This window comes from Mauremys mutica, chromosome 4 (assembly GCF_020497125.1).
Source record: "Mauremys mutica isolate MM-2020 ecotype Southern chromosome 4, ASM2049712v1, whole genome shotgun sequence".
NCBI lineage: Eukaryota > Metazoa > Chordata > Testudines > Geoemydidae > Mauremys > Mauremys mutica.
The window spans coordinates 34,054,417-34,080,166 of NC_059075.1; the positions used below are offsets into that span (position 1 = coordinate 34,054,417).

The following is a 25,750-nucleotide window of genomic DNA, read 5'->3' on the forward strand; positions in this document are numbered from 1 at the left end:
GTTATTGTTGGCTTCAGGTTTTTTTATAATTTTAATTTTTTTGAACCAGATCGACAGCCCTGAGGACTGGAATGTGGACCAATATCTATTCTCAGTGAACTGGTGTAAATCCAGTTACTCTGGCTTTAGACGATTATAACCAAGAGCAGAATCTAGCCCTGTATTACTTTAACCCCAGGAGAAGAACAGCATGAGGATTAGTAGTTCATGGTTTCCTACTGCTGTATCCCCATTGCTGTGCCTCTTTGTGTCCTGTAGACATGGGACCACATTTCCACCAGTGTACACAATGAATAATTCCAACAGAGTTGTGTGAGGCCCTGTGTGTGTTTCAACAATAATTAACTTTTAACCATCTGAATCTGGATCTTCCTATTATAATGAAACTATCTCAAAAAGGGAAAGCATATGTATTAACAAAGACAAAAGCGGAGACTTTTTTGGCAAGCCTGTATAAATGTACAGGTTTAAAACATTGCTGAAGATATTGGGGGCTCCTAGAAACCTGCTTGTTAAAATTGCACAACCACATTAGAAGGTAGACTAAGATGAGTGCCCCGCGTAGTCACTCTCTTTCTGACTACTGCAGTATAATTCCAGTCACACTTGTAACATTTATCCCTGGAGTTCTTAGGCTCCTTTTGCCTTTGGAATATGGTTTGTATCAAAAGACCAGGTATTTTTAAAAAATCCCATGAGAGGATCCTTCCCCCCACAACCTTCATATGAATATTAAAATTGGAAAGCAAATAGATTCATAACCTTTCTGCCCTCTTCTTTGTGGATCCATGCATGTCCCATTCAAGGTGTATGGAATAAGATAAGGGGGACAGTGTTGTGGGAGACACTTGTTAAATTATTGGCAGCACAGCACAAGGTGTTTGCTGTTTGATTTCTGCATTTGTTTTTCTCTGGTTAGAACAGGGATCAGCAATCTCTGGCACGTGGCCCGCCACGGTAAGCACCCTGGCGGGCCGGGCTGGTTTGTTTACCTGCCGCGTCCGCAGGTTCGGCCGATCACGGCTCCCACTCACTGCGGTTCACCACTCCAGGCCAATGGGGGCTGTGGGAAGCGGCGCAGACCAAGGGATGTGCTGGCCGTCGCTTCCCGCAGCCCCCATTGGCCTGGAGCGGTGAACTGTGGCCAGTGGGAGCTGTGATCGGCCGAACCTCTGGACATGGCAGGTAAACAAACTGGCCCAGCCCGCCAGTGGATTTCCCTGACAGGCCGTGTGCCAAAGGTGGCCGATCCCTGGGTAAGAACAATGACACTAGTCCTGGCTCTCCACTCCAGTTGTATACTGGTGCAACTTCAGTGACTTGCCCTGGTCACATAATGAATCCCTATTAGATCCTCCAGTAATAGAACCCATGAGTCCTGACTCACATTAACCTCTTTTAGATCACTAGACCACATACTTGCCTTTGCATGGTATATGTAAAGCAAATAATATAATGGCTGAATTTTCCCCTCAGTTACACCCAGGCAACTCCACTGATTTCACATTATTTTGAATACTATACAGCTTCAGTGGTGTTTCTTGGGTGCAAATGAGGAAAGAATTTGGCCTATCTCATCAATTATGCAGTTCTTTGACAGTTCACTGTATTGGGCATTTTGGACAAAAGCTCATTTTCACTTAAAGGTCTGTAGATGACTTCAGTGTCACTGCTGTAGCATTCTTTTTAATAATACTAGTCATAGTAGCATCTGTTGCCTGCTGTAACTCAGATTGCCGCACACAAAAGCAGCGCTTGAGCATGTTCAGGATATCTGTTCTCCCAGTTTCACTCACAAAGCAGTACAGAATTGGGTCAGCAATACAGTTGAAACTTGTTAAGGCCTGTGTAATTCTATAAGGCTTAAACATATGGACAAAGTTGTCATTGTCTAGCTCATTGATGCTGCGAAACAGCAACACAGCATGGTAGGGAGTGAAGCAAAAGAAGAAAGTAATGATGATGCTCAATAGCAGCTTCTTGATTTTCTTTTTTTCTCTGTCTTCTGTGGCTTGATTATGCCTCACAGCTTTGTAGATTTTTTGGTAGCAAAACAGCATGATGGCCAAAGGGATCATGTATCCTGAGCATATCCGGAAGATGTTTAGTATGGCTTGCCATTTTTCCAAAGGGTATTTATCATAACATAAGACATGGAGAGTGGAATTGCAAACCTGATTGAATGTGTCATCCTTCACCAGAATCGTACTGTTCAGGCTGGTTTCCAAAACCCAAACAAAGATGCTAACAAGTAAGGCAAATCTTCTTGTGCGCAGGTGATGGAACTTGAGAGGGTGAACTAATGCCAGGTATCTATCCACAGAGATGCAAGTGAGGAAGGCAGCACTGGTGTAAAAATTCATGTACATAAGGAAGGCAGAAATCTGGCAAAGCAAAGCAGAGAATCGCCAGGTATCTCCATGCCAAGTGTAATCAATCCACAGAGGCAAGGTCAGAGAGTATAGGAGGTCAGCTAGGGATAAACTGAAGAGATATATTGCTAACTCGTTTTTTTTCCTAACTTGTATACAAGATACACAGAGGAATGTACAATTGACAGGAATACTGACCACAATCACAGTGATGTAAACAAATGGAAACAAGTTCTTATCCAGATTGTAATCGTCCATGCACTCAGTAATGTTATTCATTGTCCCCTCCTTAGAACAATCATTGAGTTAATTCCAGCCTGGATACAGAAGAGCAAGCTCTGTAGTCTTATGGGTCAGTTTCTTCTGCTAATTCCCCAAGGCACAATGAAAAGGATCCCATCCACTGCACTGAAATTTCTTTCTGTTGCAAGAAAAAAAATATCATTTGGTTGATCATTCAGTTAACCTGGTGCACAAAAATGCAGTGGTCCTTCGAAAGCTCCAAGCCAATGCAGGAATAAAAGAGCTAGACTCATAAGACTGTGTTGTGCATCCTGAGAGGTGCAGCATGGAACCTGGGCCATTTAGTATAGGACCTGAGACAATTAGTATAGGAAAGAACCAGTTCTGATGTGTATTTACTGAGTGAACATATGTGCTTTGCAAAAATCAAGAGATCTCATCATCTTAATTTGTGTAAACTCTCCTTCTTTCCCTTCCTCATGCTTATAACATGTCCTTGTGTCCCAGGCCTGCTCTACACTACAAAGTTAGGTCAGTGTAAGCCACCTTGTATCGACTTACTTGTGCACGTGGCTAGACTTAAATTTATCTCCCACTGATGCAGGTGCCTCATTATGCCAACATAGTAACACCAGGTCCCTGAGCAGCATTGAGCCATTTTGATGTACAGAGGTGAACACAGAATGAGAGTCGACACCATAGCTGCTGACTCCGTGGGTGCTCTGGGGCTGGAGCACCCACAGGGAAAAATTAGTGGGTGCTCTGCACCGACTGGCAACCAAGCTCATTCCCAGCTCTTCTCTCCAGCTGCCACCAAACAACTGTTTGGTGGCGTGCTGGGAGTGAGGGGAGGAGCGGGAACATGGCACACTCAGGAGAAGAGGTGAGGCGGGGGCGGGGATTTGCAGAAGGGGTTGGAATAGGGGCAGGGAGTGGATTTGGGGCAGGGACTTTGGGGAAGGGGTAGGAATGGGGGTAGGGCAGGGGTGGGGTCACATGGAAGGGCGGATTTTGGGAAGGGACTTTGGGGAAGGGGTTGGAATGGGGGTGGGGTAGAGGTGGGAAGAAGAGGGGCAGGGGCAGGGCTGCGTGGAGGGGCGGATTTCAGGCAGGGACTTTGGGAAGGGGTTGGAATGGGGGTGGGGCAGAGATGGGAAGAGGTGGGGCGGGGCGGGGCCAGGGCTAGAGGAGGGTCGAGCACCAGGGGAAAGCGGGGAAGTCGGCACCTATGGTGGACACTACGTTACCTTTGTCAACCCTAATTATCCTCCTCAGTTATCCCACACTGCCTGACACTGATTGCTGTGGACATGCCACTGCCCAGGGGTCACAGAGACCATAAGTCCCCCACATTTAAAATCTCTGAGAATTTTTGAAATGCCTTTTCCTGGTTGTCCAGCTTGGTGAGCACACCTCTGTCTGCTCTCCAATGTTATGTGCAGATGCCCAGCTGCCCACGCTGGCTACACGCTCCAGACATGCTCCAGCCTGAAGTGGATAGGAGATATTGGATCTCTTGGGCTGGTGAGAACAAGCTGTGCAGACGCAGCTCTGAACCAGCAGCAGCAATGTCAGTATCTGAGCCACAGACCTGCAGGGCTGCCTGGGGGGGGGCAAGAGGGGCAATTTGCCCCAGGCCCCGGGCCCCACAGGGGCCCCCACGAGAGTTTTTCGGGGCCCCTGGAGTGGGGTCCTTCACTCGCTCCGGGGGGCCGGAAAACTCTTGCGGGGCCGGGCGCAGGAGCTTCTTCCGCTCCCGGTCTTCGCCGGCAGGGGGGTCCTTCCGCTCCGGGGCAGAAGGGCCCCCCACTGGCGAATTACCGCCGAAGTGGGACCCGCCACCGAAGTGCAGCTGGGTCTTTGGTAATTCGGCGGCGGGGGGCCCTTCCGTTCCGGGACCTGCCGGCGAAGTGCCCCGAAGACCCGTGGTGGGGGCCCCCCGCCGCCAAATTACCGCCGAAGACTGAGCTGAACTTCGGCGGCGGGTCCCACTTCAGCGGTAATTCAGCGGCGGGGGCCCCCGCTGCGGGTCTTCGGGGCACTTCGCCGGCGGGTCCCGGAACAGAAGGGCCCCCCGCCGCCGAAGACCTCAGGCCCCTGGAATCCTCTGGGCGGCCCTGTAGACCTGCTGCTTTTACAAAGAGCTGCATGCCATACTTGATGGCTACCCCACCACCACCGTGAATACCTCCAAGGAGCCTGAGTCACAGCCCTCTGCCGTGAACAGCAAGGAAAAGGAGGTGGACAAGGAAGAGGTGTATGGGGGACTGATGAGTGGGGGTCTAGCTGTGCTGCAAGCCAGGAGCTGTTCTTGACTCCACTGCAGTCCAGTCAGTCTCTGCAGTTGAACCTTGGATAAATAAATCTCCCATTACAGTTACGGCTCCCACAACTTAGCAGGACCCAGTGATTCAGGGGTTGTACTGTACGACTGGAGAATTGCTAACGTAGTTCCTATTTTTAAGAAAGGGGAAAAAAGTAATCCGAGTAACTATAGGCCTGTTAGTTTGACATCTGTAGTATGTAAGGTCTTGGAAAAAATATTGAAGGAGAAAGTCGTTAAGGACATTGAGGTCAATGGTAATTGGGACAAAATACAACATGGTTTTACAAAAGGTAGATCGTGCCAAACCAACCTGATCTCCTTCTTTGAGAAGGTAAAAGATTTTCTAGACAAAGGAAATGCAGTGGATCTAATTTACCTCTATTTCAGTAAGGCATTTGACACGGTTCCACATGGGGAATTATTAGTTAAATTGGAAAAGATGGGGATCAATATGAAAATTGAAAGGTGGATAAGGAACTGGTTAAAGGGGAGACTACAACGGGTCGTACTAAAAGGTGAACTGCCAGGCTGGAAGGAGGTTACTAGTGGAGTTCCTCAGGGATCAGTTTTGGGGCCAATCTTATTTAACCTTTTTATTACTGACCTTGGCACAAAAAGCAGGAATGTGCTAATAAAGTTTGCGGATGATACAAAGCTGGGAGGTATTGCTAACATAGAGAAGGACCGGGATATCATACAGGAAGATCTGGATGACCTTGTAAACTGGAGTAATAGTAATAGGATGAAATTTAATAGTGAAAAGTGCAAGGTCATGCATTTAGGGTTTAATAATTGCAAGAATTTTAGTTATAAATTGGGGATGCATCAGTTGGAAGTAACAGAGGAGGAAAAGGACCTCGGAGTATTGGTTGATCACAGGATGACTATGAGCCGCCAATGTGATATGGCCGTTAAAAAAGCTAATGCAGTTTTAGGATACATCAGGCAAGGTATTTCCAGCAAAGATAAGGAGGTGTTAGTACCGTTATACAAGGCACTGGTGAGACCTCATCTGGAATACTGTGTGCAGTTCTGGTCTCCCATGTTTAAGAAGGATGAATTCAAACTGGAACAGGTTCAGAGATGGGCTACTAGGATGATCCGAGGAATGGAAAACCTGTCTTATGAAATGAGACTCAAAGAGCTTGGCTTGTTTAGCCTAACCAACAGAAGGCTGAGTGGGGATACGATTGCTCTTTATAAATATATCTGAGGGATTAATATTAGGGAGGGAGAGGAATTATTTAAGCTTAGTACCATTGTGGACACAAGAACAAATGGATATAAACTGAACACTAGGAAGTTTAGACTTGAAATTAGACGAAGGTTTCTAACCATCAGAGGAGTGAAGTTATGGAACAGCCTTCCAAGGGGAGTAGTGGGGGCAAAAGACATATCTGGCTTTAAGACTAAGCCTGATAAGTTTATGGAGGGGATGGTATGATGGGATAGCCTAATTTTGGCAATTAATCAAAGATCAATTGCCAAATTATCAGCAGGTAAGTATGCCCAGTGGTCTGGGATGGGATGTTAGATGGGATGGGATCTGAGTTACTACAGAGAATTCTTTCCTGGGTGCTGGCCGGTGAGTCTTGCCCACATGCTCAGGGTTTAACTGATCGCCATATTTGGGGTCGGGAAGGAATTTTCCTCCAGGGCAGATTGGCAGAGGCCCTGGAGGTTTTTTGCCTTCCTCTGCAGCATGGGGCACGGGTCACTTGCTGGAGGATTCTCTGCAGCTTGAGGTCTTCAAACCACAATTTGAGGACTTCAATAACTCAGACATAGGTTAGGGGTTTGTTATAGAAGTGGATGGGTGAGATTCTGTGGCCTGCGTTGTGCAGGAGGTCAGACTAGATGATCATAATGGTCCCTTCTGACCTTAAAGTCTATGAGTCTATGATTAACTTTTCATTAATTTACTTGTACTAGAATAGGTAGTGGTACAAAACAGAGGTAGAATTGCTGTCTGCTTTTCATTCTCTTCTAGAGTCGGACTGGAGGTGGGGGGGTCAACCGTGCACAGTAGTTTGTTTATGTACACAGGGATGTCCCTTTAATCCTCCTGACAGATCTCAATGAAACTTCCATGGGGGTACACTGCAATCCTCTTCCAGAGGTTTCTAGGGATGGTGGCTTTATTTTTTCCTCTGAGGTAGAATACTTTCCCATTCCAGTCAGCAATAACTTCGGCAGGCCCCAGGGTCGGCTCCAGGCACCAGCTCAGCAAGCAGATGCTTGGGCGGCCAAGGGGAAGGGGTGGCACGTTGGGCTCTTTGGTGGCAATTCCGTGGCGGGTCCCTTGGTCCCTCTCGGAGGGAAGGACCTGCCACCAAATTGCCGCTGAAAAAGAAATAGCGCAGTGGAGCTGCTGCCCAAGTGCCGCCCATCACGATTGTGGCTTTTTTTTTTCCCACTGCTTGGGATGGCAAAAACCCTGGAACCGGACCTGGCAGGCCCTATTGCCTTAAAGAGGCAGCATACGGGCCCAGGCACCTTCGGGGACCCCAGCATCAGCTGTGCTCTTTTTGTCTGTTACTCTCAGGAGTGAAATATCAGCTAAAATCAACACTATCGGTGGAAAATGGTGCCAGTATTCAGTTCCATTGCCCTATACTCATAATTTCATACCCCTGAGCAATTCCCTATTCGGTTCTCTCACCCCTGGTGGTCATACTCACCATTGCTTGAACTGAGAGTGGCACTGGGCACGAGCACTCCAAAGTAGAAGCGTCAATAAGCACGTCTTGTTTAACACCTTAGGGAAGCAAGGGAAGGGGGGAGTTCTGAATCTTAAGTTTTGCTTTCCATTCTTACTATACTGACAATGGTACCTCTGTGTTTTATCAGCTGCAGCTGCTGTGGCCTTGAGGGGTACCCTCCACATCAGTGGAAGGACTGATCCAGATAAGAAGGAGAAAAGAGAGACATAGGAGGATGTGTTCTGTGAGATCCTGCAACCAAATGCTGCATCAGACCATGAACTGAAGGCCTGGAGGGTCAATATTGCTGACTGTGCGGAGAAGAAAAAAGTGGACAGCTGAAAGGCCCAGGAGTCCCAGTAGGAAAAGGAGAGGGAGATGTACCAGGACATAATGAAGCTTCTCTGGCAGCAAACACAGATGCTGCAGACTCCTGGTTCAACAGTCTTGGGCTTGACTTCCAATGCAGTTTGTGGAGAACTGCAGAACAGCACCTTCCTACACCCCCCCCGCCTCAGCATTCCACGTGTCCTCAGGGCCACACATCTACCTCTGCCACTCCACCTTGAGGGAAAGCATGGACAGCCGCAGCGGCATGTACAAATCAATTGTAGCTCTCACAGGTCAGTGTATGTCGCTACAATGGATAGCAGTGTTCCTTCCTCTTGTTTATTTTTTTTAAGTTAAAAAGTATTTACTTGTAACTTCTTCAGATTTTTTTTGGAGCTATTTTCATAAGTAAATAAAAATCCTTTGTTTTGAAAGCAATTAATCTTTATTCGTTTACAACACATGATGTGAAATGCCTGCTGCCAGTGAAAGTAGTGGTCATGTACTCTCACAACCCATAGGAGTGGTGCGAAACAGTGTTGTCATAATAAATGTGCACTAAGCACCCCAGCATTAATAGGTGCACTGTCAGTGATATATGCACAGGTGTGAAGAAAGCACAACACAGTTTCTACAGCCCCAGGTTGAGAATAGTACACCACAGAATGTTGCTGGGGCTCGCTGTACTCTTTCAAAGATTCCCTAAGCCATGAGCTTGTTTGATAGCCTTTGTGTCTGGCTGTTTAACTCAGCAGACAGCCGCTCCACCTCCATGCCTGCAACAAGTTTTCCCAGTAGGCAGCTATTATCATTGGGGTATTTTTGCACTGAGAATAACAGTTGAATGTGCTCTTTCAATCTACCAAAGATCAACTGTGATTCTGCACCTGCTGAGCCTATAGCTGAATCTTTCCTTGGTGCTGAAGAGATAGGTAGAGTTGTTTCTAAGAAGGGAGATGAACAGAGGACATTTTCTATGGCTGAACTTTAGAAAATGAAGCACTGCGTAGTGATTTCCCCCTCTACATCTGAGGCTCCCATCTGTGCCAGAAGAGTCTTGTTCTAATGTGAAACAGCACAGAGTAGAGCGGAAGAATTGTGTCTTACTTACAACATTCCTGCTAATACATCCCAGAATGATGTTCGCTTTTTTTGCAACAGTGTTACACTATTGACTCATATTTAGCTTATGGTCCACTCTGACCCCCAGATCCCTTTCCACAGTACTTATAGACTCATAGACTTTAAGGTCAGAAGGGACCATTATGATCATCTAGTCTGACCTCCTGCACAATGCAGGCCACAGAATCGTCATTTCCCATTTTATATGTGTGCAATTTATTGTTCCTTCCTAAATGAGGTACTTTGCATTTGTTCTTATTGAATTTCATCCTAATTACTTCAGACCATTTCTCTAGTTTGTCCAGATCATTTTAAATTTTAATCCTATCCTCCAAAGCACTTGCAACCTCTCTCAGCTTGGTATCATCTGCAAACTTCATAAGAGTACTCTCTTTACCATTATCTAAATCATTGATGAAGATATTGAACAGCACCAGACCCAGAACTGATCCATGCAGGATCCCACTCGTTATGTCCATTCAGTATGACTGTGAACCACTGATAATTACTCTCTGAGTATCAGAGGGGTAGCCGTGTTAGTCTGGATCTGTAAAAAGTGACAAAGAGTCCTGTGGCACCTTATAGACTAACAGACGTATTGGAGCATAAGCTTTCGTGGGTGAAACCCACTTCGTCAGACGAAGTGGGTATTCACTCACGTGTTTGATGAAGTGGGTATTCACCCACAAAAGCTTATTCTCCAATATGTCTGTTAGTCTATAAGGTGCCACAGGACTCTTGTCGCTTTTTACTCTCTGAGAACGGTTTGCCAAACAGTTTTGCACTCACCTTATAGTAGCTCCATCTAGGTTGCATTTCCCTAGTTTGTTTATGAGAGGGTCATGTGAGCCAGTATCAGAAGCTTTATTAAAGTCAAGATATACCACATCTACCACTTTCCCCCATCCACAAGGCTTGTTACCCTGGCAAAGAAAGCTATCTTTTTTATTTTTAGATCACTGAAGATCTCCTGGTTAAGAAGGCTCCATCTACATTACAAATAACTGCTGTGTCACCCCTCTTCTTTCTTGAGGTAGTCAAAGAATAGTTCAATTTTGTAGTGTAAGATGGGCCTTTCAACTTCTTGTGCTTCATATTCACCATTTGTGAAATGTTGTGAATGATACCTACAACCTGATAGGGGTGAGTGGTGAGGCTTAGTTAGTAGTAATACTGGGAATGGGCTGCCTCTTATCACCTTTGCCATCCTTCTGGTAAATAATATAAGTAGGGAACATAAGGCTATAGTTTTAGGGTTCAACTAGTAAAAGTATTTAATCTCTACTTCTTCCCACCAGCTGGTTGTGAATCCAAATAGCTAAATAAGAGTTAAACCCACCAAATGAGGCAGATTTCTAAATTTCCTTTCCCTCCAATCCAAATATCAAATGTAGAATTAAACCTGAAAAAACATTTTCTACACCCTCACCCTGAATCTGAATACCACAATTTAGAGTTAACCACAAACCTTCTGATTTTCAAAATAAATTGTCCTGTCAGTCATTCACCATGTAAATTTGGCTATTTGCTGAAGCCGTGTCAAATACATTGTCTCCCACCCCCCGCTTTAAAAAAATAGGGGTTTAATGTCCCTGCATAGATGCCAAGGCTGCTGATTTGAAGTTTCATGTAGTAAACTGCATGCTATTCAATTTGACCAGAGCCCTCTGAGAATGACAATCAACCCTACTGGGATTTGAACCTGTGGTTGTAAGCAATCTGTGGAACAATCAGCTTAGAGCTCAAACTTCTAAGCCACAACTTTTGGTCTTTAGTGGTACTCTTACTTCAAGGTTTGCTAAATAAAGTTCAGGAAATAGAACATTTCAATGGGCCATTTCAGTTGTAGTGTAGTTTGCTAACTAATACAGAGAAAGGAATGGTTCTCTGACTCATCTGTGGTTTTAGTGTCAGACAGTGTGTCAGCGGAAGAGAAGGAGAAGCTTGCTGTGGAATGAGAATGTTAGAGGCCCAGTGTGGAAGAACCATTGTACTGTCAAGTACATTGACTGAGGCTAGAGCAGTAAAGAACTGTTCCTGCAAGGGGACAGTTAAGGAAGCCAGCTGAGGCACTGGGATTTCTGAACAGTGTGAGCAATTTCAGCCCATGCTATGGATTTTGCATGCATGGGCTAAAGTTTGTGGATTCATCAGACAGAAAACCCAACGTCAGATGTGAGTAGTCTGAGGTTCACTGTGGGTTTTTCACCCAGCTCTAGCTGTTATTGTACTACTCTCTTTACTATAGAGATACTTTCCCTACTCGAAAGGAGTCAGAAGTGGCATTCAGCACATCACTTGTCCATGCCAATGCTTGACTCAAACTAAGGCAACTAATTCCTCACTTCTGGGAGCGTGAAATTCACACAAATTGGAAAACAGGGGGAAATTCCTCTTAAAGAAGAGAGACCCCAGCCAAATTGAGCCCCCATGGATATTTAATTATTGAGAGACTGAGAATTAATTTTAAAAGGAAAATTTAGCAAGGAGAAAGGAATATTTAGCAAGAGTGAAGGAGAGCTGCCAGTATGGTTTGCTAAACTGCCTTCCTGGTGAATAGGGTATTTAAATGTAGGCAGAATTATTTCACTTAAAGTACAAAGATAGGCTCAGATTGCAAATGTTCAATCTGCAGGTGTTTGGATCATGGGTTTTGGTCAGGCCCTTTTGTAATTGAAAGTAAAGTAAACATGTAGGAAAGCCAGATGAGGGGGAAAATATGCTGCTGTTTCACCCTTCCACACCTCTGAGTCACTGCATTCTTCCCTTTCCTGTCTTATACTGTAACTGGTCTCCTGATTCCTCACATCGTTTACTTTCATACCATTCCCTACTCCTAGACCAGCATCCTGGTCATCCTCCCATCCTTTCTTCTATAATGATCTCCTCACTGACCATGAGCCTTCTCCTCGTGCTAAAACTGCTGTCCCATGTATTGTATTTGTCAGACTTAGACTGCAAGATCTTTAGGGCTGGGACCTTGCTTTGCTTTTATTCTGCAAAACATCTTATGCAATAAAGATTAGAGATTAGTTTCAGAGACAATTTTGCATGAAAAAAAAGATGGAGATGAAGCAAGAAAGGTGAAGATTCAGAGGACAAGTGGACTGTCCCTCCCCAGCATTTCTTTATGTCCTTATTTGAATAGGTCACTGCCCGCAAACATTCTTTACTAATATTCGTCAACAACTACAACATGTTTCATCATGAACGCTTTGACAAAGGAAAGTGCTTGTGCCAGGAGGCAGCTTCTGACCTCCTAAAGAACCTGACATATTGATACTATTTAGGCCCAGTCACGCTCTCAATAGGAGCATCCCATTAGCTGCCTGTCATTCTGTCACTGAATAAACCTGGTGAGTAGCCTACATTGCATATACCTAAATTGTAGCTACTTGAAGAGAATCATATAATCAAGGCAGGCTAAATTCTGCCTTTAGCCACACACTCTGTATTTTATTGGCTGGGAAGGGAAGAATTTGGCTACAATGTTTATTGCACAACTTCATGACTCCTGGTTGGAATATTTCATACATGACTCACCTTTTCTGAATGACTGAAATGAATCATTCCCAAACCCTTCATTCAATAGGTAGCCTATTCTTCTATCTTGGGGAGTTATAGTTATTGCTTAGAATGATATTGGGTTATAGTTTTGGGATTTATATCTATTTATTGTCCAGACTGTTTAATTTTCTCCATTATAGAATACATATAAATCTAATTTTGAATTTGCGCTTCAAAAATAACTATTATAGGATCAAATTTACTCTTAGTTACATTGGAATAAATCCAGATTTTGGAGTTCTTCCAGCCTCATGTTTGTGTAACTGTGAGAGTAGAATTTGGCCCATCATATCTATATTCTGGTTTCCAAATTAGATATGTCCCCAACATAACACTACGTGGGGTCAACTTTCTGTTCATTTTCTCCTGTCTCTAATAGCAACCAATAGTCCTGGTTATTTATCAGTCCGTTTCCTTGATCGCCATTTTGCTACTCTCTCCACAACTCTAGTATAGGAAACCAGCTGTAGGAGTAGACTGGGAAAGTTAACTATGGAGTAATAGACTTGGGTAACATCTGGAGAAATGGACTGGGAAATTATATCCTTTTGGGGAAGTATGTAAAGAAGCTAATAAAGACCTTTCTAATCATTCCAGGAGGAAAGTTTATCTCATCTATGGTATCTCTACAGTTCCCATCACCATGGTATGTATGTTCTGAACACTGCAGTTTAGATCCACAGAGCATTGTCCAGAGAGGACTTGAAAGATTCTCTTTGCACATTGCCATTTCAAAGCAATAGAATCAGTACCAAAAATATCCTTTGATTTGATCACAAACATGAAACGAAGATTCTAGTAATATTCTACCATTTTCTGAAGAGACCTCCTACTTCAATTCAGTAGAAGGAAGTCTTTTTTTTCCTCTCTCCAGACTGGAGAATATCTTAGTCTTGGAAATTAGAAAAGCCCAAGCAGAGTCTGACTAATGGTTTTGTGTTATGAACAGTAAAGCTTATGCGCTCATTTCAACAAATCCTACTTTAGCCACTAACAACCAGCTTAATCTCCTTTGAAGCATCTGCAACAAGCACATTTCACCATTCCTACAGTTCTAATTAAAAAAGATCCAACTAATTGCTACAAGCAATTTTCAGTATACTGTGCTACGCTGCTGTAATAAATGGCTCTGCAGGTAAGATAAGCAATTAGAGAACTGTGCTGCAAAAGCTGGAAGATATGCGAGTGCTGCTGCTGCAGTGGTTCTATGCAAAATAGTAGTAAAGCAGCCAGAAGTTGTAGGTGCAGCTAGTTGACCTGAAATGCCTGTTTCCTATCAGACCCATGTTGTAAATTGTATTGTTTCATGTGCTTAAAATTGAAACCCTCTAACAGTAATACCTCCCAAATCTAGATTTTGATCTGAATTTTGCGAGTGGTCCCTATCTTTAGAATGAGCAGATCCAAAAACTCAAGTCTGAACCTTGACAAAATGTTGGATGTTTGAAGACCAGATTTTTATGAGACTTTTTATGCTTGAGCCTATATTTACTATTTACTTAAAATGCATCCTATACTAGTATGGTATCTTTTGTGCCCCATACTTAAAAAAAAAAAGCATCTTCTTTCATGAATTGTTAAATTATACTCACAACTGTTATAAATGTAGTCTACCTTTATTAGGGAGCCAGGGAAGCCTACAAAGCATTAACTTCTGTTAACTCTGAGATATACTTACAAGCAGGGCTGGCTTTAGGTCGATTCCCCCGATTCCCCGGAATTGGGCCCCGCACTGAAGAATGTCCCCGCCTAAAGGGGCCCTGCTCCGGGGGTCTTTGGTGGCATTTCAGTGGCGGGGGTCTTTCGGTGTCACGGAAGACCCAGAGCAGACCCCCCCACTGCCGAAATGCTGCCAAAGCCCCAGACCGCTGCCAAGTATTTGAATCGGGCCCCGCGGGCCATAAAGCTGGCCCTGATTACAAGACTATTTTATAAAGCACTAAAAAAAATCCCAAATATTATTGTTAAAATAAATCAGCTAACGCATAAATAACAGAGGTCATTGGTTTGGTAGGATGTAGTTCACACATTTGTCTATTACTATGATTTCGCTACACCTTATATGAAACAAATTTATGATATTGCATGTTTAGCGAGAGAGAGAAACTATGTGAAATACAATACATATGGTGCTAGAAACATTAATAAACCACTTTCCAGAGCATCTTGTCTTCAGTCTCTCTTGCTTAGTTTGTAAGCTCTTTGAGGCAGAGACTATTTGATTTTTTTTTGTATTGTACATGGCTGCGCATATTATTGGTGCTAAACAAATAATAAAGAAAAATAATCAGATGAGCTGCTGAAACTCCTTAGCCATGATGATGCTGGAGCAACGTAGTAATGGAAACTATATAATAGAACCTCAGAGTTACGAACTGACTGGTCAACCATACATGTCATTTGGAACTGGAAGTACACACTCAGGCAGCAGCAGAGACAAAAACATGAAAAAAAGGAAATACAGCAGAGTTCTGTGTTAAATGTAAACTATTAAAAAAGGGAAAGCAGCATTTTTCTTCTGCATAGTAAAGATTCAAAGCTGTATTAAGTCAATGTTCTTTCAAAAGTTTACAGCTGAATAACCATAACATTTTGTTCACAGTTACGAACATTTCATAGTTGCGAACAACTCCATTCCCAAGGTGTTCGTAACTCCGAGGTTCTACTGTAGTTTATAATCTGAAAACCCATCTGTAAATATTTTCATTATTCCCTCCCTCCTCTACAAAACAATAGAGGCTTTTAACTCAGCCAGTTCTTTAAGAGCAATAAACCATGTCCAGGAGGTTGGAGTAGTGTCTTAAATCACCCCATCTCTGGAACGATCCACTTACCCTTCTGCCTCATGCACATGTTGGTACTATAGCATCAGACAATCTCTCTCCACACCCTCCTTTGGCTCAGTGTTTAGCAGTTCTGTCTGATGTTGTCAGTATCACATTCAAGGAGAACCAGCAGGAGAACTCTACTAGAGGATAATGCTGCTGATAAAAGTTATGTCCCTGCTAGCTTCTTAGATGTTCTGGACTTACCTGGCAAGCCATGCTTTCCAGTGTTGCAGTTTTTACTACTTTAACTACTGTGAACAGCTGGTTTTGAGACAGGAAACTACAGCAAAGAGTGTCCCTAAAGAAACAGGAAACTGCAACGCATATCTTTAATAGAGAATACACCAATGAGAAAGCAGTTCAATAGATAGGATATATGTATTCAGAATTGAAAAAAATCTGCCTTATTTTTCAGGCACTAATTTTTGTCTTCCACTTTGTCCTATTAATCTTGGTTTGGCAGCAAGAAAGTGGGCAAAATGGCTGAATAAGCCAGGGTGCCCAAACTTTGCCCATCTGAGGTTGCCTTGGCAACTTTACAGGAGCCCAAGGTCAGCACTTGATTCCATAAAGTGGAGTATATTGCAGCCACCTTTATCTATGCTACTGATGTGGAGTATGCAGAGATGACAGCTTCACAGATGCAGTGCTCCATCTTTTTTATTTTAATATGCCAAAAATCAGAGGTTCTTACTGAGGACCTGATCCTACTGGTTGAAGTATCAGACATGCATTTTTTATTCCAGCCTTTCTTTGGCAACCTCCCATTGAATCAGATGGGAATTGGCCTGAGCAAAGCCTCTGTATAAACTGAAAGGATCTAAGGGTTTGATTCACTTCAAAAGCTGTAAATACAGATTTAAAAATTGTATTTATATTCACCCAGGGTCAAGTCATTCAATGGGTGTTTTGCTTTAGTAAGGACTACAGGATTTGATCCACAGCATGAAAGTATAATATATGTAATATACATGATATGTAAATGTATATATAATTATTTCCTATACATTGAAACTAGGACCTGCTCCCATTGAAGTTAAAAGGAGGAAGTTCAGGCCATTTGACTCTTTTAAGAAATAATCCTGGCTTAATGTGACTATTGCACAGTTGGCTAATCTGTACAGATCCTCTTTTTTTCTGTGGGTAAGACAACTTGGTTTTGTATACATTAATTCTCATAACATCTGAGTTTGCAAGGGAGGGATTCACTTCTGCATTTGGGAAACTGGTACAACTTCACACCAGATTTCTACACACTGGGTAACACAAACAGATGGCCTGTTTGCTGATTCAGATTAAATGCTAGGAGAAGTTAAATATAGGTCTCGGTGGCTATAGTGGGGCAATGACTCACTGCTGTGGCACCTCCTGCTGGTCATCCTGGGAATTAGCTCTGTCCACTCAGGAGCGCCCTCTGCAGGCCAGTGTCTCGCTTGCTGTTGACCCAGGTGTCCCTCCCAGACCCCAGTGCCCCTTCTCTTGGGGTTCTGCCCCCTGAAGTCTTGCTGGGTCTCCCCTCCCCAGGGAACCTCCAAACCCCCATCTCCCTCACCTCAAAACCCCTATCCCCACCTCACCTCAATCTTTGGCTACTGCCAGTCACCATCTAGCCCTTGCTCACTGGGGCAGACTGCAGTATAATTGCCACTCATCGTCGGCAAGGAGGGTCTAGACCTACTGCCTTTGCCTACCCTTGGGCTGCCCTCTGCAATCCCAGTACCCTTCTCGGCCTTTAGCAAGGCCTGCACCCTAGGGGTTTTCCAGGCCAGAGCTCCCCAGCTCCTCTGGCCATTCCCCAACCCTGCTCCAGTCTAGGTATCCTGCTCAGCAGCCAAGCCAAGCCAATCCCATCCCTCTCATCAGCTAAATAGAGACTATCAAGCACTGGCTAGCAGCCCTTTTATAGGGCCAGCTATGGCCTGATTGGGGCATGGCCCCAGCTGAGGCTGTTTCCCCAATCAGCCTTTCCCCAGCCACAGCCCTCTCCAAGGCTGTTTTTAACCCCTCTGGGCAGAAGCAGGGTAACTATCCTGCTACAGTGGCATATTTCAAACCCTTGAACTAGGATAAACAGCAAATACAGGCTCTGCTGAATCAGAAGACAATGCCGGAGAGCTCTTTTCAGTTGGATTCAAAGATTTGGATCCTATTTTCCAGCCAGAACGAGACACAACATTTTCATATATGGTGTTCGCAGTGATGGACTGGATACATTAAACCTAAAATCACTGAATAGTTTCAGACTGAAGGATGCCTACAAAATGGGGTCCCGACACTGCTCCCCAGTATGGTAATCGGATGGTTTTCTGCAAGCTAGGATGGTGGGCAGATCAGGGCATTATTCTGAAGGAAATTTCAGCCAATCTTTCATTCTGCTCTCTATCTGAAACATTCTCTAGCTTCCAGAGCTTCTGACTCACCTTTCGCCTGCCCATTGTGGACTCAGGATGAAATTGGTGGTAGCTCAGTTTTTTCTGTTGAAGGTTCTCATTGTGCAGTGAGAAAGAAGCAATTTGTTTTTATCATTGTAAAATGTTCAGATTGCTGGTTTTTTCCCATGTATTATGTTGTATATCAGCTACTATTACAAATTTCTTCACTGTGTGATTATCAGAAAAGGAAGCTGAAAAGATGATGCATCATACACTGTGCAAGAAAACCCACTTCTCATTGGTGTCTGCTTGTACCGGGGCTGAATTTGCCCAGTGTCTGTGTCCCAAATTACCTACTACCATTCAAAGAGATACTGTCACTGTTGGATTGGGCATTTGTCATTGAAAAAGAGAAACTGAAAAGAAAAAAAACTAATTTACTGTGTGTAAAATGCTTTACATAGGAAATAGACGGCAAGTATTTTGTTTAAAGCTTTAATATTTTTATTTAGTTTTGGATTAATAAGTGCCTCCCTCATACCTCCCTGGGGTGCATGTACAAAAGCTAAAAGCAACAAATGTAATTTATTGGCAGCACAGGCACTGACTTTTGTTTTTCCCAGGGGGTGGTCCCAACCTCGCTCTGCCTCTTCCCCCTCCCCCAAGGCCCCCACTGCCTACTGCTTGCTCTTCTCTGCCCCTCCAAGTGCCTCCCACCAGTTGCTTGCTGCTCCACTGGCCATCCTGGGGCCCGCTGAACAGCTGATCTGCAGCCAGCTCCAGGGCCATGGAACCACTGTTGCTGGTGGGTGCTGAGCACCCCCTATTTTTTTAATGTGGGTGCTTGAGCCCTGGAGCATCCATGGAGTTGGTGTCTATGATTGGCAGAAGACAAGACCAAGATTCTCAACCCAGATTAAGATTCTTCAAATGCTGTCTAAAATTGCCTGCACAGGAAGAAGCCTTTGATGTCCTGATTCTGCAAGTTGCTTGGCACCCTCAACTACTGAGAGGTGAGGAGATTCAGCACCTTGCAGGATTGAGACCTGAGTCATGTCCTGAAAATCAACAGATTGGGCCTCTGACTGGCAAATGAGATGATGTTCATTCCAGAGCTGAGGATCTTCTACTGAGAATAATATGCCTCCACAGATGTATTCATTTAGGTGCTCAGCAAAAATTACCCAACTGACTTCATCAGTCTCATCATGATGGCAAAATAATATTACTAAGCAGCTCATATAAAAGCATTAGGATGTGACAAGATATAGTCTAGTGGATTGATTATGGACTAGAGGCCAGGAATGCTAATCCTGGCTCTGCCACTGACTCACTTTGTAGCCTTGAGCAGTCACTTAACTTCCTTATTGTCCTTCTCCCCTTTGTAAAACAGAGCTAATAATACTGGTTTACATATCTCACTGGGGTGTGGGAAGATTAACTAATTAATGTTTGTAATGCTCTGAAAATAAAAAATTGTATACATGTGTTCAATGTTGTTATTAAGGATTAGCAAACAAACAGGAAACATGCATCCGACGAAGTGGGTATTCACTCACAAAAGCTCATACGGCAATATGTCCGTTAGTCTATAAGGTGCCACAGGACTCTTTGCTGCTTAAACAGGAAACAGTCATCATTTAGACACTACAGTTCTTCAGCAGCATAAGGAGCAGAAGCAGTTGCTAGCGTAAGCTCAGCAACATCCCTTATGTGGATAAATAGATGAGAGCTGGCTTTCTATAGCTAGATCTGACACTGACTACTCTGTGATCGTGGGCAAATCCTTTCACCTCTCTCTGCCTCATTTTCTCCATCTGCAAAAAGAGTAACTATTCTTGTAAAGTGCTTTGAGATCAATAGATGAAAAGTCCCATTTACAGATCAGAAGTGTTAGTATTATTTCAAGCAACAAAGAGTCCTGTGGCACCTTACAGACTAACTGATGTATTGGAGCATAAGCTTTCGTGGGTGAATACCCACTTCATCAGACACAATATTATTTCAGTGTATTAACAATTTGGTGACCTTCCCTTTATATAGAATGTTTTCTTGGAATAGGATCTGTGTGAAAAACCTGGCTTGCTTTTATGGAATATTGTTTACTATTTCAGTTATTCATATTTTGTAGGTGCATGGCAGTACAGCAATTAAATATCCTCCAACATAGATAATAAAAACAGACCCCAGGAAGTGAGAACCTTCTCATTCTGCTAGGCATACCCCTATACCATACCGTACACCACCTAACCTACCACCCCCCCCTTTGGAAAAGCCTTGGGAAAAAAGTTTGTTATGTAGTGTACTCTAAAGAAGATAAGTATCAGAGGGGAGCCGTGTTAGTCTGGATCTGTAAAAGCAGCAAAGAGTCCTGTGGCACCTTACAGACTAACAGACGTATTGGAGCATGAGCTTTCATGGGTGAATACCCACTTCGTCGGATGCATGCATCCACCCACAAAAGCTCATGCTCCAATACGTCTGTTAGTCTATAAGGTGCCACAGGACTCTTTGCTACTTCTAAAGAAGACAAAATCCAGGTTCTGGCACAACAAAGTGAGAAATGCATTCCAGAGCCAAGTATCCCTCGCCAATAAAACCTGCCTCCAGCTCACTACTACTTGCCAGAGGGCTGTAATCTTGTAGCCTTAGATAGGGCCGTCCTTAGGATTTATGGGGCCCTACGCAGTATTATTAAACTGGTGCCGCTATGCCCAATGGCAGTCCGGGGTCTGAGCCCGAGGGGGAGGGAAGAGGCAGCAAAGGATACTGAGACTCATGGCAGCAGAGACTCACAGTTCCCTGCAGAGAGCCTCGTAGTCTCTCCCTCATGCATAATGTGTGGTGTCGACGCATTCGGCTCTGTGAATATGGCCCCTGCCTCAGGAGACAGCAGTGCGCACTCGGTGTGCGGGAGCCGACCCACTCTTACCTATTGACATGGGCAGTGGGTGAAGCTGCTGCCTGGGGAGGCTAGTTCCCCAGCCCACATGTGGCCCTGCCTTTGCTGATACTCACACCTTCTTGTCAACTGTTGGAAATGAGCCATCTTGATTGCACTGGCCTCGTTAGCACTACAATTGTAATGTTACCTCCCTTGGTGTTCACCCCTTCTTGTCAACTGTTGAGAATAGGCCACTTCCACCTTAACTGAATTGGCTCGTTAGCACTGACCCCCGACTTGGTAAGGCAACTCCCATCTTTTCATGTGCTAGAATATGTATTCTGTTTACTGTATTTTTCACTTCATGCATCTGATGAAGTGAGTTTATCCCATGAAAGCTTATGTCCAAATACATTTATTAGTCTCTAAGGTGCCACAAGTACTTCTCGTTGTTTTTGATGAAGATACTGTAAGATGACGGGAGAGAGTTCTCCTGGCAGCTTAGTTATTCCACCAGCAACAGCTCTCCCGCCAACATAGTGCTGTCTGCATGGGGGGTAGGGGGGGTTAAGGTCAGTATAACTATGTTCCTTAGGATGTGGATTTTTTCATACCCCTGAGCAATGTAGTTATACCTGTCATAAACAGATAGTTAAGGGTTAATGTCTCTTTTACCTGTAAAAGGTTAAGAAGCTCAGTAAACCTGGCTGATACCTGACCAGAGGATCAATAAGGGGACAAGATACTTTCAAATCTTTGTGGAGGGAAGTCTTTGTTTGTGTTCTTTGTTTGGGGGTTGTTCGCTCTCGGGACATGAGAGGGACCAGACGTCCATCCAGGCTCTCCAAATCTTTTTGAATCAGTCTCATGTTTCAAATTTGTAAGTATCTAGTCAGTAAGGCGTGTTAGTCTTCTGTTTGTTTTCTCAACCTGTAAATGTTTCTTTTGCTGGAAGGATTTTTACCTTTGTTTGCTGTAACTTTGAACCTGAGGCTAGAGGCAATTTCTCTGGCTATATAAATTTAGGTGCCCTGTAATACATTTTTCCATCCTGATTTTACAGAGAGAAATTTTACTTTTTCTTTCTTTGATTAAAAGCTTTCTTTTTAAGAACCTGATTGATTTTTCTTTGTTTTAAGATCCAAGAAATTGGGTCTGGACTCACCAGGGATTGGTGGGGGGAAAACGGAGGAGGGGATGGTGAATTCCTCTTTGTTTTTTTAAGATCCAAGGAGTTTGGATCAGTGTAGCCTCTCAGGGTAACCAAGGAAGGGAAAGTCTGGGAGGGGAAAGGTGGGGGAATGGTTTATTTCCCTTTGTGTTAAGACCCAAGGGGTTTGGGTCTTGGGTTCCCCAGGGAAGGTTTGGGGGGAATGGAAAGTGTACCAAAACACTATATTTTTGGTTGGTGGCAGCGCTATCAGATCTAAGCTAGGATTTAAGCTTAGAAGGGTACATGCAGGTCCCCACCTTTTGGACGCTAAAGTTCAGAGTGGGGGAGGAAACCTTGACAATACCGAAGTAAATGTGTAGTGAAGACCTGGCCTTATACTTTTACACTTGACTGCCAGAGTTTATGCTCCTTTCTATTTTCATGAGTAGATTTTGACTTCCAATATTTAAAGGATGCCTTTTTGCCTTTAGCCGCTGCTTTTACTGTGTTGGGTAGCCATGATGGCATTTTTTTAATCTTCTTTTTTTTTATTTGGATTACATATTTCATTTGAGTATCAGAGGGGTAGCCGTGTTAGTCTGGTTCTGTAAAAGCAGCAAAGAATCCTGTGGCACCTTATAGACTAACAGACGTTTTGCAGCATGAGCTTTCATGGGTGAATACCCACTTCTTCAGATGCAAGTAGTATCCGAAGAAGTGGGTATTCACCCACGAAAGCTCATGCTGCAAAACGTCTGTTAGTCTATAAGGTGCCACAGGATTCTTTGCTGATATTTCATTTGAGCTTCTACTATGGTGTTTTTAAAAAAGTTTTCATCCAGCTTGTAGGCATTTCACTCTTGTGACTATTCCTTTTAATTTCTGTTGAACCAGCATCCTCATTTTTGCGTAGTTGCCCTTTTTGAAGTTAACTGCTACTGTGGCTGACTTCTTTGGTGTTCCCTCTACTCCCAGGGATGTTAAATTTAATTACATCAGGGTCACTATTACCAAGCAGTTCGGCTACATTCACCTCTTGGACCAGATCCTAGGCACTACTTAGACTAAATCAAGAGGCGCCTCCATGGGTTCCAGGACTAGCTACTCTAAGAAGCAGTTATTATGTTACATTGGGATACAAGGGCTGAAAGTAGTTTATTGCTCCAGTGTTAGCATACTTGGCTGCTTGCATCAGTGCTGTCTAGTATATTTATAATTATATTTTGTGGCAGCATATGGTTTACGCCTTAGTGATTTGGGGCTGATATTTCCCCTCCAGACCCATCCAGCTCTGTGGTGCAATGGTTCACCTCAGACTGCTTCAGCAGGGCTCTGGAGACAGAGTCCTTCAGTATCAGGTGGTGCAAATACACACAAAATATTAAACCCCCTACAGAGGTGTCAAAGCCAGCTAGAGTTGCCAGGTTCCAGTTTTTGACTAGAACACCCAGTTGAACAGGGACTCTGGTGGCTTGGTCAGCACTGCTGACTGGGCCATTATAAGTTCAGTTGGTGGGGCAGAGAGACTGGCAAGTTCCCTTCCCTCCTGGGAAGTGGTGACAGGTCCTTCCGCTCCTAGGCAGAGGGGCAGCCACCGGGTCTCTGCGTGCCATGAGTGTCAAGTTCGCAACTCTTGACCCCAGCCCGGAGCCCCCTCCTGCACTCCAAACCCCTCATTTCCAGCCCCACCCCAAAGCCTGCACCCTCAACTGGAGCCATCATCCCCTCCAACACCGTAACCTCCTGCCCACTCTTACACCCTGAAGCCCTCATTTCTGGCCCCACCCCAGAATCTGCACCCCCAGCCCAGGATGGTACTCCTTCCCACACCCCAACCCCCTGCCTCAGCCCGGAGCCCCCTCCCACACTTCTAACCCTTAGGCCCCACCCTTCAGCCCCCTCCTGCACCCCAACCCCTGGCCTCAGTCCAGAGCCCCCTCCCACACTCCAAATCCCTCGACCCCACCCAGCCCACTCTCCTCTACTGCAGATTTCGGACCTCCAGCTAAATCCCTCCCCCTCCCTTTCCTGCACCCCAGAGCCCCCCCACGCCTGGAGCACCCTCCTGCACGCCAGCCCCAGCCTGGTGAAAGTGAGCGCCGGTGGGTGACAGGCGAGCTATAGGGGCGGGGCCTCAGGGCAGGGGGCGGGGCAAGGGCGTTAGGTTTTGGGCCGTTCGAACGATTGGCAACGCTAAAGCCCGGCCCCTGGCTCCGGCCCGCCCCGTCTCACTACGTCAGGCTCTGAACCTGCAACAGACTTTAATCGCTGGCGCCAGCTGTGGCCTGGGTTGAACCTGAGGCTTGACTCCAAGCGCCGCCCCCTCGTCCCACGTGTGGCTGGATCCGCGCGTTGCAGCCTCACCCCTGTCGGTCCCGCTCTGTGCTGCCCTGGCGGAAACCCTTCCGCGCACAGCCAATACAGCGCCTGCGCTCGCTCTACCGCACCTCCAACATGGCGTCGCAGCGGCACTTTCGTGCCCATACACAACATGGCAGCCGCCAGTTTCAGCTCACCTTATCACGTGACCTCCGGCCTCCCTCCCCTGTGGGAAGATGGGGGCGGTTCGCCGGGAGGCCTAGCCCCTGTCAGGTGACCGCCGGCTGGCGTGGTCATATGACAATGGCTGGCGGATGGTTGTAGCCGAGTTGCTGTAGGAACGGGCTGGCTGCTATGGACGCTGCTGGAGGGAGGCGCGTACGGTGCCCGGGCTCCCCTCGCCGGGCTGGGGCTCCCTGCGGGCGGGCTCTGCTGTGGGGCTGGGCTCTGCTGGGCTGCGCCTGGTGCCCTCGCCCCCCGGGGGCTGCTGCCGCCCCTTTCCTAGCCGGCTACGCGCTGGACGATTCGGGCGGGCTGGGCTGTGAGTTCGACGGCATCGGGGCCGTGAGCGGCGGAGGGGTGAGCGGGGATGTGCAGGGAATGAGGGGGTGGGGTGAGGCGTGGGGTAGGGGTGGATAGAGGGATGGAGGGAGTGGGAATCGGGGTGAATGGACGGCTGGCGGGGCAAGAGGGATGGAGAATAGATGGGTGTGGGGGCTGGAGGCAGGGAGGGAACGGGGGCTGGAGAGAGACCAGACCGGTAGGCAAATTTCTGGGTGGGCATTGTGCTTCTGTGTGGGGTGAAGAGGACTGCCCTGAGTGACAGTCTCTTGTGCTGTCTGTGCATGAGGCCTCCCCCTCGGATTTGTAATGCAGAGTGAAGGGTGTCATCTAAGGCAGTGATTCCCAAACTTGTTCTGCCACTTGTGCAGGGAAAGCCCCTGGCGGGCCGGTCCGATCTGGTCCAGTTTGTTTATCTACTGTGTCCGCAGGTTCGGCTGATCGCGGCTCCCAGTGGCCGCGGTTCGCTGCTCCAGGCCAATGGGAGCTGCTGGAAGCAGCAGCCAGCACATCCCTCGCCCATGCTGCTTCCAGCAGCTCCCAGCTGAACCTGTGGACACAGCAGGTACACAAACCGGCCTGGCCCGCCAGGGGCTTTCCCCGCACAAGCAGCGGAACAAGTTTGGGAACCACTGATCTTAAGGAAGACAAGAAAAATAATAGTGTAGTGAAATTCAGAAGAATGAGCAGGTGTCCATGTGTGATGATGCATTGAGGGGAATGGGGTGGGGGTATTGTTGCCAGTCAAATTCAGGTGCTAAAAGCATGGCATCAAGTTAGTGTTGGAGGGAGACGAGAGGTTCCCTACATTTGAGTAGCAGGTCCTGGTTGAGAGTAGCATTTGAGGTTGAGGAATGGTGTGGGAGAGTGCTTCTTGTTCTCCTTTTTCCTCTTGCAAAAAAGATGTGGGATGTGTGTGTGTGTTGTGGTCTATTTCCGGTTAGGATGATAGGAGATTCTAAAGGACAAAT

General features: G+C 45.6%; 2 protein-coding genes across 3 annotated transcripts in view; one reads left to right on the plus strand and one right to left on the minus strand.

The window, feature by feature from the left end:
* Window positions 1-1,249: 1,249 nt before the first annotated feature.
* On the minus strand, window positions 1,250-24,741 carry GPR65 (G protein-coupled receptor 65). 2 transcript variants are annotated; one of them, XM_045016116.1, is made up of 2 exons: window positions 24,416-24,741; window positions 1,250-2,793 (listed from the first exon to the last, which is right to left on the minus strand). In XM_045016116.1, the coding sequence occupies exon 2, from the start codon at window positions 2,649-2,651 to the stop codon at window positions 1,641-1,643; it is 1,011 nt and encodes a 336-aa protein (XP_044872051.1). In that variant the 5' UTR covers window positions 2,652-2,793; window positions 24,416-24,741; the 3' UTR covers window positions 1,250-1,640. The 2 variants fall into 2 exon arrangements, with proteins under 2 accessions (XP_044872051.1, XP_044872050.1); XM_045016115.1 differs by lacking the exon at window positions 24,416-24,741 and adding an exon at window positions 15,695-15,760.
* The window catches only part of GALC (galactosylceramidase), a 57,693-nt gene continuing 56,405 nt past the window's right edge, over window positions 24,463-25,750 (plus strand). The window contains exon 1 of the mRNA XM_045016114.1: window positions 24,463-24,797. Coding sequence (XP_044872049.1) covers window positions 24,573-24,797 — 225 coding nt within the window. The 5' untranslated portion in view covers window positions 24,463-24,572. The remainder of the gene's footprint in view (window positions 24,798-25,750) is intronic.